Source organism: Mauremys mutica, chromosome 21, assembly GCF_020497125.1.
Source record: "Mauremys mutica isolate MM-2020 ecotype Southern chromosome 21, ASM2049712v1, whole genome shotgun sequence".
Lineage (NCBI taxonomy): Eukaryota > Metazoa > Chordata > Testudines > Geoemydidae > Mauremys > Mauremys mutica.
The window spans coordinates 19915582-19929792 of NC_059092.1; the positions used below are offsets into that span (position 1 = coordinate 19915582).

General features: G+C 46.8%; 1 protein-coding gene across 1 annotated transcript; it reads right to left on the reverse strand.

The window, feature by feature from the left end:
• Positions 1-436: 436 nt before the first annotated feature.
• Positions 437-14192, reverse strand: C21H1orf50 (chromosome 21 C1orf50 homolog). The gene is made up of 5 exons (XM_044996371.1): positions 14066-14192; positions 13901-13986; positions 6106-6192; positions 4382-4513; positions 437-2738 (listed from the first exon to the last, which is right to left on the reverse strand). The coding sequence occupies exons 1-5, from the start codon at positions 14091-14093 to the stop codon at positions 2553-2555; spliced, it is 519 nt and encodes a 172-aa protein (XP_044852306.1). The 5' UTR covers positions 14094-14192; the 3' UTR covers positions 437-2552.
• Positions 14193-14211: the final 19 nt, after the last annotated feature.

Below are 14211 nucleotides of genomic sequence, written 5' to 3' on the forward strand. Positions count from 1 at the left end.
GCATCACCCATAATAAAGTTGGAGACAGGGAATAGTTTGCATTTTAGTCCTAGGGCTCTGAAGGTGGCATTAACAAATTAAGATTTTAATTCAATTCTCAATTTCTATTCTTTGGTACTGAAATATAAGTGAGCAGCTGAGAATAAGAGAAAATACCTTCACTAAGTCACCTCCTGCCCCTCCTGGAAATCCCAGAGGCTTTGTGATTTAAAACCAGTGCTTTGACTTGCTGTGCTTAGAAGTTATGATTCATGTGAAAGTAAACCCAACAAGCAATGGGAATTGCATAATAAAGAGGTATCAAGGGGTAGCCTTGTTAGTCTGTATCCACAAAAATGAGGACTCCGGTGGCACCTTAAAGACTAACAGATTTATTTGGGCATAAGCTTTTGTGGGTTAAAAAAAACCACTTCTTTAAGCTTTCGAAGTGGGGGTTTTTACCCACGAAAGATTATGCCCAAATAAATCTGTTAGTCTTTAAGGTGCCACCAGAGTCCTCATAATAAAGAAGGAGAACAGATCTCTTTCCTATTCTGGCAGCACAGCTGCTTCTGACATTATTTTGTGGTGGAGTATTCGAGGAAAACCTGATAACACAATGCTACAATATTTAAGCTGAGCACCTAGGGGCCCTGTGTTCAGTCACACTAGACACTTTGCATGCCCCAGGTATATGTACAGGAAATGGCATTGTGTTTTGGCAAAGTTCTAGATTATGTACTATATGTATTTTCTGACTTTTAAACTAAACTTTGTACTTTTGGATAATGTAAGCATTATAGCCAGATGTATAAATGCTCTTTCCTTAACCTGTGTAGTTGATCATTTTAACATTAGTTTTAACAAAAAAATCAAATCTGTTTTTTCCTTATCAGAAAAACAAACCAAAAGAATGGCACCTGCTGGACTCCCCTAGGCCTTACTCCCCTGAAGGAGGCAGCAGATGAAAGGTGCCCTAGAGAGCCTAGTTTCTTGAATCTTCTATGACAGGCTTCCCTGCACTGAGTCTGGCTTATGCATTATCAGACCAATGGGAACCTGCTCAGCACCCTGGGAAGTGCTGGTACGCTTTCCAAGAATAAGGTACTTCTATTTACTCCACTGGATAGTACTGACCTCACTACCATTTGGCACAAGTCAAACTGCTGTAAGCATGGTCTGATTGAACTCTCCCTTGACAGCTAGCTGGGAGGGGGAGAGACTTCAGGAGCAAATTGTATTTACATGAACACACCTACTCTGCCATAATATCCAGTAGATCGAGCAGTATTGCTCAAAGTGATCAGCTTTGGCTGGAGTTGGGTTACAAATCACTTTAGTACTGAATATTGGGGTAGTGAAATGCCATTATCAGTGTTGTCTTTATTGTATGACTAAAGGGGAGCAGAACTGTGCTTAATCTATCCCAAATGAGGGGGTCACCCTCAGCTAAAAGGACCTCGTTAAGCCAATGGCTCAAATGCCAGCCCTGTGAAAGTGAGAGGGTGTCCCAGCTAGGTGTAGACTCTTCCAAGGTTCCCTAGTCTGGTTTAACCTGTTCCTTCCCACTGTTCAAAGACAGAGTTAAATAGGCTTCATTAGGAGCCTTTGCTAAGTACTCAATGAGAGCTGAAATCACTTGCAGTGGGAAGTGTTTCTGCCCAACCTGCTGAGAGCTAATACTCATTAAGGTTATGTCTGCACTAGAAACGTCAAAGAGCTCTAATAGCAGTGCTTTGAAGTGTGTGTGGTCACATGGGGCTATCCACACTAGCACTTTAAAGTGCTCAAACTTGCTGTGCTCAGGGAGGTGATTTTTCACCCCCATGAGCCAGCAAGTTAGAGCACTTTACAGTGCTCGTGTGGACAAGCCCAAAGAGACTGACCTACAGAGGTCACAGGAGACATGCAGGTGACTGACAGGCAGCGAAAAGAAGCGGCTGGCAGGGCAGCCAGGCAGAGCAAGTGCTCAGATGGTGGATCAAGCCTGGTGTCTTCTTCTCTGAGTAACACTTCACACAAATGCACTTCTGAACCCTGAGTCCTCACTGAATGACAGCCAACAGCCGATGTAAATATCCTGCAGTGTCCACACACACACACAGCGTTGCCCTAACTACACCGACATAAGCCCTACGCCTCTCATGGAGGTGGAGTTGTTATATCTGAGTAATAGGTCACTTACATCAGCAGGAGCAAGGCTGTAGTGTGTACACTGACATAATTAGGTCGATGTAGGCTGCCTTACATCCACCTAACTCTGTAGTGTAGACCAGGCCCTAGTAAATCATGGGAGAAGATACTAGAGGAACTCGAGAGATGTCTGTTCTTAGAGCTGGTAGAGTAATTAACCAAACTACAAGTCGTTAGATGCTGTGGGGCAAGGCAGAAAGGGTTTGTGTTAGAGTTTTAAATGAAAATCTGGAACCAGGGGTAGCTGAACTGAGCTGCTAAAGTCTGTTTTAATTTGTTGGTCTCTATTCTTAGAACTCCTTTTGCAGTAATCAGGTAAGGAAAATCCATCCTCTTCTAGAAGCTGTTCAGAATGCCTGCACGGTTATTGTCAGCCTGCTTCACTTGGTGAGGCCTTGGAAGTTGGGCTCCGTACACTGAGGCAACACTGCCTGCTGGCTCAGCAGCTTGTCAAGGATGCTAATTTCAGCATCTCGTTTCTCAGTGTTCTCGGATGAAGTCCAGGACATATCGTGCTGAAGCTTATAGGCACCAAGGAACTCATGTGGGCAATTGGTCCCCCATTCCTGTAGAAAACAGATGACAAGTTCATGTCAGGGTTTGGTCTCACTCACGGGAAATTCAGCTGTTACACAGATTACACACAGGTCTGTCTACTAGAACTGAACTGCTCTACCAACATTGATAGATTTTAATATTCAGAGGACTTTCCCCAGTTTTGAAGGCTTGCTTCCCTTCTTGTGGTATTAATGATTTGTTGCCCCCCCCCAAGGAAAAAGTTGTTTGTGTCTAGGTACATGGGGTATTTCAGTGTGCATTCACTAACAGGAAAATAAGAATAGAAGGTGTATGTTAAGAATAGTAAAGCATATAATAGCTATGCGCGTGATATGGGGAGTGGAGGGAGATGGGACTCAGAGGATCTTGGCTAAATATCTGTTTGGGGGGGAGGAGAAAGCAGTGGGGGGGGGGGAGAAGAGGACAGTCATATGAATTGGAGGATTCAAGCAAACTCACTCATATTAGTTTGGTTTGATGAAATACCCAAATTCTGGTTTCAAAAAACTTAACTTTTGTACCAGGCTATTCAGAGCCTGTGACCTCCCTAGACATGCGAGATTAAGCAACCCTGCTGATGACACGGGCATATTTTAAGGCCTATTACCATACTTTCTAATACAAGCTCTGTGCAGTGACAGAGCTGACAGGGACAGGGCAGTGGCTTAGCCAACTAGAGGCATTCATTGCCATGGGCCTCGATTTGTGGTTTGCTCTTTTCTGTACTATGCCATTACAAAATCTGCTTTTATTAAAGAATGTGAATTGGATACTGAACACTTCAGAGAGAAAATACAACTTTTACCTCAGAGGAGATTCCTCGGAGTGGGGTAACATAATGAGCAAAGCCCTAGGAGGTTGTGATCTCTATTCCTGAACAATCACAGTACTGGTATAGAGTGAGCATGGTCACCAGAAGGGGGCCTACTTAGAAAGCTGCTGCTGGGGTACACGGGGGCGGGAGGAGGTGATATCACATAACATAGCATTCCAGCCCTTTGGGGCGTGTCATATGTAACCATCTTGATATGTAACAAGAATCCTCAATTTTATATTTAATGAAAACTCTAAAGGTTCTTTAGCTCACACCCAAGGAAAGGACAGCTGTGGCTGCCTGGAGCAGGGGAGCTTCTCTGAGACCTCCCCACTAACAGTTCAGTAGCCCCTGGTTTCCATGACTAAACACATGAAATGCTGAACTGTGAGGAGTCAATGAATCAACTTTTGGGCTCACACATTGGAAAAGATTTTCCTGAGAAGATTCACTGACATGGGGTTCAGAGGAGATGAATCTGCAAGCATGCATGTTAATTCCACCAGGAGGGGACTCCTTGAAATCTCCCATTCAGTTCTCAGGTCAACCTAGATTTGGGGGGGGAGTGGCTGCTTTCTAAACAGCCAAAATCTTTTCAGCTTTCCTCAAAGACTATTTCACCATACAGCTCCCAAGCCAACCTGTGAGCATAAACCAAGTCACCAACAAAAACCATACCCTCTTAAGAGCAGCTTTGGAAAGTTCATCCCCATTGAGTCAATGGACCCTTTGCTGAGAGAGCCAACAGAATAAGCCAGCCCCCAATGTGTGCTGGCGACATCCCCTTCATGCTCACTCTTGATTTCCACTCTTACAGGAGAGTAGGTCACCACCTACCTTAGGAGAAAGGATGGAAAAGTATCTCTGGCCACTTTCCCGCCTGTACAGGTAGTAGATGTTTCCTGGTTTCTTCACAATATTGCAGGCTACATGATGAAGATCAGCATCTCTGTTAGCTTCATCCAAGACCTACACACAACAGAATTGTAAGACTCCTACCCCCTCTGAAATCCACAGCTGAAAAGAAAAATGCAACACTAACACCTCAGACTATACAGCATGCCCTCCAGCACTGAAACACAGCAGCAATTCTCCACCAGGAACACTATGCTGTAGTTCTGGAAAGGAAGAGAAGAGCCTCCCTCAGTAAAGTCAACTAAACAATGTGGGCTAATTTGTGCCAATGTTTCATAACTATCAGCACTACGTAGACTCCTCCCTTGGAATCTAGCTTGGCTGTTCCATCTAACAGACCACAGGTTTATTAGTGAGCATAGGGCTTCATGGCTCCAAATTTCAAATTCCAGGACTTGCGTCTTAGAAGTTGGGGGGGGGACGGGACTTTTATAGTTATCTCTTAACTCTCTGAGGTTTCCCTAGGTGTCTACAATGGCCAACTACAACCCAATGGAGTGTCAGGGCTAAGACCTGCTAATGATGGATCACCACCAAAGACTCTGGGCTGCTGAGTTCAGGGAAGCAACACAGATCCTGTCCTAGATAAAGCACTTGCCTTTCACACATGGGTTCAAATCTGTCTCAGGATTACAAATCAGTCAAGTAGCTGAGATCAAATCTATTATGGTGGGTATCTATAGGGAACTATGACCTTAACAAGCAAGGACAGAAATTCCCTGTGAAAATCATGTTACACACCCATCCTTGACACCTCTGCTACTTTCAAAACAGTCATACAGACTTCAAAATCTTGTCCGCCCTTGGCTTTTGTAAGTGTCAGCTCTGAGCTCGCCTTCCATCTCCCTGGTCATTCAGTCAGTATCTCCTTTGGTGGACCCTCCTCCTATTCTCCATAGAGCCCCAAGGTTTATATCCTAAACCCAATCCTCTTCTCCCTTTACATCCATCCTCTCTGAAAATCTAACTACTCACATGGCTTCATTTAGCTTTTTATGAAGAGGACAGATCTAGCTCTCCACTCTACGGAATCCCAGATCTCCTCCTGGATGTTTTGCAATCAAGATTAACTTAACATAGCTAAAACCAAGCTTCACAAACCACCTTCCTTCCCAAACCTGGGAGTAAGCCATCTTTGAGTACTCTCTCTCTCCTACCCCACACATTCAGGCTGCATCCAAACCTTGTTGTTTCTTCCTCTGTAACACCTAAGATGTTAGGTTAGATACCAGAGCACAATTCTGTGGTGTGGGAGGTTTATGTCACAAATCCTATCATTCCAGTGAGACAGCGGCTTTTGCTTTAGAGATTGTACACTTCATACTGTTTGGGAAAGGAGCAATCTTCTTTACTCTATAAAGTTGGGAGCCAGCTCAAAGGTCTGACAGTTTCTGGTCGCATAGTCTGTATCAAGACTTTTGCTCTCCTCCTTCCACACACTACTCATTCCTGGAAAAAAGGGATTTCTCTGCCAGCGACAGAATGGTTTCTGAAAGAAGTGTTGGACTGCTGCCTGTTTTTTCCTGTTCTCTGTACCATATAATGTATACACAACTACAAACCATGTACCATTTTGACAGGTACTAGAAATCAGTTCAACCTGCAGGATTGAAAGATAAGCACTGATAATGCTAAATCTTCCTTACCTTCCGGGCCTGCTCCTGCAGATACCGGATTTGCTCAGCTATGACAGTCAATCTGTTGCAGGCATTAGCTCGGATGAATTCATCTGCCTGTAAGAAAGAGGGAAATTTTAATAAGCAGGCATCAGAGAAAACTTACTGGCCTTCTCACTCCTTGTAAAGATTAGACTGTATGGGTTTAATGCCTGCCAGCTCCACTCCCACCATGTTAGCCTTTCTGACCTCGCCAAAACTCAGGCTGGTTATTTCAGGTAACGTTATAGAAATTGCACAGTGTACATTGTTACACGAAGACTGGCATGAAAACTTGCCATAAGCAGCCTGAGTTTTGGTATGGTCATAAAGTAAGTTCTTCCTGAACCTGTCTGATAAGGTTTATGCTCTGAAACATGAGATTTGTCATTTAGCCAGGCAAAAGCTCCTAGTGTAAATACAGCTAGACAGCATAACCTCACTTTTGCTGGTAAAGCTTGATTAATTCGAGAAACTGTAATAGGCTATACCAGTAGAAGCTCAGTTTTGCCAGTATAAGTTGTGTCCACTAGGAGTGCTTCGATGGTATAGTATAAAAGTTTAGCCACACTTCCTGTAGCAATAAGTTCCACTCTTCAATCACACATTGTGTGAAAAAGTATTTCTTTTGATTTCCCACCTTTTAATTCCATTAAACATTCCCTTCTTGCATTTTGAGACAGGGAGAACAGAAGTTCCTGATCTACCTTCTCTAAGCCATTCATTGTTTAATGTATTTTTGATCATGTCCTGTCTTCTTGTTCTCCTTTCAAAGGCAAACAAGTCCAATCCTTTCCTCAATCAATCATTCTTCTCACTCTTCTCTGAACCACCTCGATCGCTGCAATATGAAGTATAAGCCTATGACTAAACTTAAAACACTACTGTAGCTGCCCCCAGGGCCGTCCTTAGGATTTCTGGTGCCCTAGGCGAGATTATTAAACTGGTGCCCCTGTGCCTGATCTGCTCTTAGGCTTTGGCTACACTTGCATTTCAAAGCGCTGCCGCGGCAGCGCTTTGAAGCGCTAAGTGTAATCAAAGCGCCAGCGCTGGGAGAAAACTCTCCCAGCGCTGTCCGTACTCCACTTCCCTGTGGGGAATAACGGACAGCGCTGGGAGCGCAGCTCCCAGCGCTGGGGCTTTGACTACACTGGCGCTTTGTAGCGCCGCAATTTGCAGCGCTGCAGAGGGTGTGTTTTCACACCCTGCTGCAGCGCTGCAAATTTGTAAGTGTAGCCAAGCCCTTAGCAACACAAATATAAGCATACAGTATTGGAAAACTTGCCACATTCACGTTATTAAAACCAGTTTAACTTAATTAAGCACACTGTAATGCTGATGCACTAGCACTAAAGTAGCAGCACTATAGAAAAAATTCTGATTTGACAGAATGATGCAAATAATATAATTTTTTTAATTTGTCAAAATGTTATTGGAAATTTATATGAAGAGGTATTGAAACAAAGATTTGTTTTTAATTAAAAGCAATCTTTCTGGCTTTTTTGGCTGCAAAATCAGTTTAATAAGCTGGGTTTCCAAACAGTGGGAAACTATAACCCTAGTTTTACTGCTAAGTAAAGCACAAAGTGACCAAAATGAAGTCAGCACAGAATCATCTCATCTAGATTAAGGTAGCACAGAAATGTTACAGAAGTCCTATTGTACCTTATTTTTGTTTGGAAAGACATTAGCAATAGCAGCACATTCACATGATAAAATACAAGATAAATCACTGCCTCTAAAGTTCCATCAAAAACTGACATTTTCACAGCTCTAGCATGATCTGCTGTACAGATTCTTCACAAGGAAGTGTCCCTGCCCTTTTTAACTCATATTAACTATGTATTTACTTTATGAAAGTTGAAGAAAACATTGTGAAAACGTAAAACATTGGCTGCCCAACTTCTGGGCTGGCAAAAGCTATACTGACTCACAGGAAAAAAAAAAAAGCAGGAGAATCTTAGTACAACATATGGTCAGTCTATACCAGGGGTCGGCAACCTTTCAGAAGTGGTGTGCCAAGTTCACTGTAATTTAAGGTTTCTCGTGCCAGTAATACATTTTAATGTTTGTAGAAGGTCTCTATGTCTATATTATATAAATAAACTATTGTTATTATCTGAGGTCCTGGCCACTGGTCCTGCTCAGGCCACTGCCAGCTGAGTAAATGAAACCCCAGACTGGCAGCGGGCTGAGCGGGGCTGGAACCCTAGACAAGGATCCCAGGCCCTGCTTAGCCCACTGCTGGTCTGGGGTTCTGACCACCAACTCCTGCCAGCCAGGATTCCGGCTGCCAACCCCGCTCAGTCCGCTACCAGCCTGGGATTCTGCTCACCCAGGCTGGCAGGAGGCAGAGTGGGGCCGGCGGCTGGGCTCCTGACTGGCAAGGGGCCAGCAGCCAGAACCCCGGAGTACCAGTAGGCTGAGTGCTGCCGGCACCCCAGACTGGCAGCAGACTGAGCCACTCAACACTCCACCGGCCCTGCTCAGCCCACCACCAGCCCACTCAGCCCGCTGCCGGCTGAGTGAATGGAACTCCAGGCTGACAGCAGGTTGAGTGGTTCAGCCGGCCTGCTCAGCCTGCTGCCAGCCTGGGGTTCCTTGGGGGTCCCCAGGCCAGCAGCGGGTGCTGAGTGGGGCTGGTGGCTGGTATCCCAGCTGGCAATAGGGCAGCAGCCGGAACCCCAGAGCAGTGATGGGCTGAGCCGCTCAGCCTGCCGCTGCGTACCATCAAAAATCAGCTCACCTGCCACCTTTGGCACGTGTGCCGTAGGTTGCCGACCCCTGCTTTATACACTAGTAAGGAGATGAGCATATTACAGTTGTTGGAGGGCTCTTATCAGGAGTAACAGGCTATAGGAAAGTCAGTCAACATTTTTTGTTTCTCTGATGAAAACTGGCCCACTCCCTGCCTCAAACCAAACCTGTCACTAATAATTGTCAACAACTTAATTTTCTGTTTTTGGCTAAGATATTGATTTTAAAAAAAATATTGAAATTGGATTCAGGATTGTTAGCAAGAATTTTTGGCAAGTTGTTAAATGACAATCTAAATGGCACCACAGCACTGCTTTCATGCTTGGCTCACCCCCCAGCCTGCTGGTCCAACAGCTGCAGTAGACCCCAAAATCCACCTCTTGGGGTGCAGAGTGGCAACAGCAGCAGCAAACCCTCAGGTCCAATCACACGCCAATGGGCACCACCACCAGCCTTACGGACCATGGTGAAGTTAGCACAGCATCTGATCTCAGGGACAGGTCACCCATGGAGCCACAGCAGCTCATCCTGCCCGTGTAGCTCCACCCGGATGAGGTGGATCGCTGGCAGCTGCCAGCCCCGGGGGAGAGGCGCTCCCCAGATAGGGTGCCCAGATCCAGATGTCCTGATTTTATAGGGCCAGTCCCGATATTTGGGGCTTTGTCTTATATAGGCACCAATTACCCCCACCTAGAGTGACCAGACAGCAAGTGTGAAAAATCACGACGGGGGGGTGGGGAAAAGGAGCCTATATAAGAAAAAGACCCCAAAATTGGGACTGGCCCTATAAAATAGGGATATCTGCTCACCCTACCCCAACCCCCTGTCCTGATTTTTCACACATCTGGCTAACCCCAGCCCAGCCCTGTGTGACATTCCAATCCTGGCCGAGGAAGTGAGTTACTTTCACTTTCATTCCTCAGCAGGCAGGCAGCCTCCTCCCCCCCACCTACCCCCCAGCACCTCACCCAACCCAGCCCTGACGGAGGGGAGGGAGGAGAGAGAGAGGGATGCTCCTGGGGAGGAGGGAGAAAGGAGGGGGTGCTCCATGGGGCAGGGGGGGAGAAGAATGGATGTTATGGGGGACAACAAAGGATACTGGTTCCAGAGCCTCTGAGCCTGCCTCACCTCACCTCAGCCGGGGGGGGGGGGGGAAGAGTCACACTCACAGGTGAGCTCCTTCCCCAACCCCTACCCCCTTCCCTTCCCAGAGACCCCAGCAGCCCATCCCCTCCCTCAGACTGTGCTGCATTCGGCTCTCTCTAGGACCCAGCAGCCTGCTCTTACATGCTCCACTGCTTCCCTTCTGTCTGGGCTCCCAGCAGAGCCCCCAGACCTTGTGGTGCCCTAGGCGGCTGCCTGTTCTGCCTATGCCTAAGGACGGCCCTGGCTGCGCCACTGTAGCGCTTCAATGTAAACATTTACTACAGCAATGTTCTCCCGTAACTGCAGTAAAATCCACCGCCCTGCAAGGCAGAACTCTTCCATCCACTTAGTGCTGTCTACATGGGGATTTAGGTCATCTTAACTATATGGCTCAGAGGGTGTGGATTATTCACATCCCTGAGCAAAGTAGCTGGGTCAATCTAGTTTTCCAGTACAGAACAGCCCTTAGTCTGCTGCTATGGAAGCAACTGCGTCTTCTTCCTCATTCTGATTGACTAAACAAGTGATGCCCTTTCCCTTGATTTTTTTCTATTTCAAGTTCAACCTTGAAAGAAGGGACCTAAAGTGAATTATTTGTATTACAGTAGTACATAGAGGCCTCAAGCAAGATCGGGGCCCCAATGTCAGGTGACATATATACCATATATACTTGTTCATTAGCTCGTTCGTTTATAAGCCGACCCCCCAAAAATGGATAGGTAAAAATAGCAAAAACTGTATGACCCTTTCATAAGCCGACCCTATATTTCAGGGGTTGGAAAACTTTGGCTCCTGGCCTGTCAGGGGAAGCCACTGGTGGGTTGGGACATTTTGTTTACCTGGAGCATTCACAGGCACGTGGTTTGCCATTCCCAGCCAATGGGAGCTGCGGGAAGTGGCACCACTTCCCGCAGCTCCCATTGGCTGGGAACAGCGAACTACGGCCACATGGAGCTGAGGGGCTCCATGCCTGTGAACGCTTCTGGTAAACAAAACGCCAATGTATTAGATATTCAATTCAATGATTCCATAGAGTTTAAAATCATCAAATTTTGGTGTAGACCCGTTTATAGGCTGACCCCCGCTCTTTGAAGCGTCAATTTTTTACCAAAAATATTCAGCTTATGAATGAGTACATACAGTATATGCTTTCCCAGTCCAGTGCTTTAACCTGAAAACAAGTCCGCCTTCCTGTCTGAATGCTGCATTCTACAGGAGGATGTACCATCTATTTGTATATGCAGTAATATCCCCTTATTCAGTTCCTACAAATGGGTCTCTTATTGGTTTTAACCAGGACTCAGTGTATTCCAAGATTCTGCAGCAGCAGAATTTACAGTGGAATTCATCCCTTGCTGAATTGAGCTCCAGAATCTGAGCTTTCAAGGGTTTTTAAATTGTTTCTAGTCCTTATCATTGCAGCAGTAGTCACATGAACCAAATGTGAACCCATGTTCTTATCCTGACTGAGGGTGTGTCTACACTACAAGTGCTACAGCAACACAGCTGTTGTAGTGTGGAGACACTTGCTACAATGATGGAAGGGGTTTTTCTGTCACTGCAGTAAAGCCACCCCCTTGCAAGGCAATAACTAAATAATCCATTAACCTATAATCACCCCTGAGTGATGCACCTAGGTCAACCTAAGTTTTAGATGTAGACCAAGTCTGAGCAGGGTACCAAGGGGTTCTGCTGGCCTCCATTGCTTACCCGTCTAGGTCCAGTGGGAGTTCTTCAGATAGTCAGACATCACTGTGTAGAGATCATTGCTGACCAGCTGGCGATATCCCACCCCAGTTGGTCAGCAATGACCAATCCCACCCCAGTTGGTCAGATGCTTCTAAAGATGCCCACATTAGAAGCAAGAAGAAGAGCAAACAGAGGGAATAAGGACAACCCAGGGAATAATAGACCTATTAGCTTAACTTCAATACCTGGAAAGATAATGGAGCAAATCAATTTGTAACCACATAGAAGATAATAAGGTGATAAGTAACAGTCAACATGGATTTGTCAAGAACAAATCATGTCAAACCAACCTAATAGTCTTCTTTGACAGGGTAACAAGCCTCGTGGATAAGGTTGAAGCAGTAGATGTGAGATAACTCAAACTTGAGTATGGCTTTTGATACTGTTTCATATGACTGTCTTATAAACAAACAACCGAAATATCGCCTAGATGAATAAGGTAGGTGCACAACTGGTTGGAAAAGTGTACTCAGAGTAGTTATCAATGGTTGACAGTCAAGCTAGAAGGACATATCAAGTGAGGACCTGCAGGAATTTGTCATGGGTCTAGTTCTATTCAATATCTTCATAAATGATTTTGATAATGGCATAGAGAGTACACTTATAAAGTTCGCAGACAATACTGAGCAGGAAGAGGTTGCAAGCACTTTGGATGACAGGATTAGAATTCAAAATGATACTGGCAAACTGGAGAAATGATCTGAAATAAACAGGATGAAATTCAGTGAAAACAAATGCAAAGTATTACACTTAGGAAGGAATAATCAATTGCAAAAATACAAAATGGGCAACGATTGCTGAGAAAGGAATACTGCAGAACAGGATTTGAGGGTTATAAAAAAATCACAAACTAAGTACGAATCAGCAATGTTGCAACAAAAGAAAACATGATTCTGGGCTGTACAGTATTAGCAGGAGCATTGTAAGGAAGACAAAAGTAGTAATTCTTCCACTCTACTCAGGACTGTTAAGGCCTCAACTGGAGTACTGTGTCCAGTTCTGGGCACAATACTTCAGGAAAGATGTAGACAAATTGGAGAAAGTCCAGAGAAGAGCAATAACATGATTAAAGGTTTAAAAAGGGGTAGATGTGTTAGTCTGGCTCTGTAAAAAGTGACAGAATCCTGTGGCACCTTATAGACTAACAGACGTATTGGAGCATAAGCTTTTGTGGGACTTCGTCAGTAGGGTGACCAGACAGCAAATGTGAAAAATCGGGACGGGGGTGGGGGGGTAATAGGAGCCTATATAAGAAAGAGACCCAAAAATCAGGACTGTCCCTATAAAATCGGGACATCTGGTCACACTATTCATCAGATACGTTTATTTGGTTTGGAGAAGAGAAGACAGAGGGAACATGGTGTCAATCTTCAAATACATAAAAGGCTGTTATAAAGAGGAGGGTGATATTATTCTTCCTACCTACAGAGGACAAGCCAGGAAGTAATGGGCTTAACTTGCAGCACAGGAGATTTAGGTTAGGCACTAGGAAAAACTTCTTAGCAGGTAGTTAAACACTGGAGCAGATTACCTATGGAGACTGAGGGATCTCCATCACTGGAGATTTTCAGAACAGGATTGTCTAGCTCAGTGTTTCTCAAACTGGGGGGCAGACCCAAAAATGGGGGTTGTAAGACTACAGGAGAGCAGCAGCTGCCAGCCAGGTGCCCAGCTCTGCCTCTACCAGCAGCGCAGAAATAAGGGGGCTGGGTATGGGTGGGGTCATCACAGCCTGAACTCTTTCAGAGGGGGCCCACCAAGGCGTTTGAGAAGCTTTGGCCTAGCTAACCGTAGTCCTGCCCGGGCGCAGGAGCTGGGCTAGCCGAGCCGGAGAGCCCTTCACGCCCATCATGTCTGGAGCTCTGCCCGCCCCTTGCCCCAGCCGGGCCCGTCCGGGCTGGTTCGCAGCCAGCTGTTACAGCCGGGGGGGTGGGGGGGAGGGGCAGCGCCGCGCCAGCTCCCCGGGCCGGTGCAGCCCCTGGGGCCACCCCGAGACCCCCCGAGCGCCTCCGGGAACGGGGCAGCCCGGCTCGCCCCTGCCGCCCCACAGCAATGCCCGGCCGCGCCGCAGAGAAAGTCCCGAGGGGCCCCGGCCTCCAAACCCCGGGGCGCCAGGCTCGCCGAGGCTTCTCACCTTCTGCACCTGCTGCGCCAGAGCCACGAGCTCGCCGGGGTCCGCGCCCCGGCCGGCGCCGCGCTCCACCAGCGCCACAGCGGCTCCTGCGGAGAGAGCGCCCGTTAGAAAGCGGCGCGGCCCGGCCCCTGGGGGGGGTGGAGGGGAGATACAGCCCGCACTCACCCGCCCCGGCAGCGCCCGCCTCCGCCATCGCCGCGGCCTCCCGCCCAAGAGCCGATACGTTCCGTGCGCCCGGCAGCGCGGGCGGGGCTGAGCGCTCTGTGGGCGGGGCTCCGATGGGAGGGGGCGGGGCTCCGATGGGAGGGGGC

Coding starts and splice junctions, on each gene's coding strand:
- C21H1orf50 (XM_044996371.1), bottom strand. CDS start 14,093: ATGGCGGAGGCGGGCGCTGCCGGGGCGG. Junction 13,987..14,065: donor GGCGGGCGCTGCCGGGGCGG/GTGAGTGCGGGC, acceptor CTCTCTCCGCAG/GAGCCGCTGTGGCGCTGGTG. Junction 4,514..6,105: donor TGCAGGAGCAGGCCCGGAAG/GTAAGGAAGATT, acceptor TGTTGTGTGTAG/GTCTTGGATGAAGCTAACAG.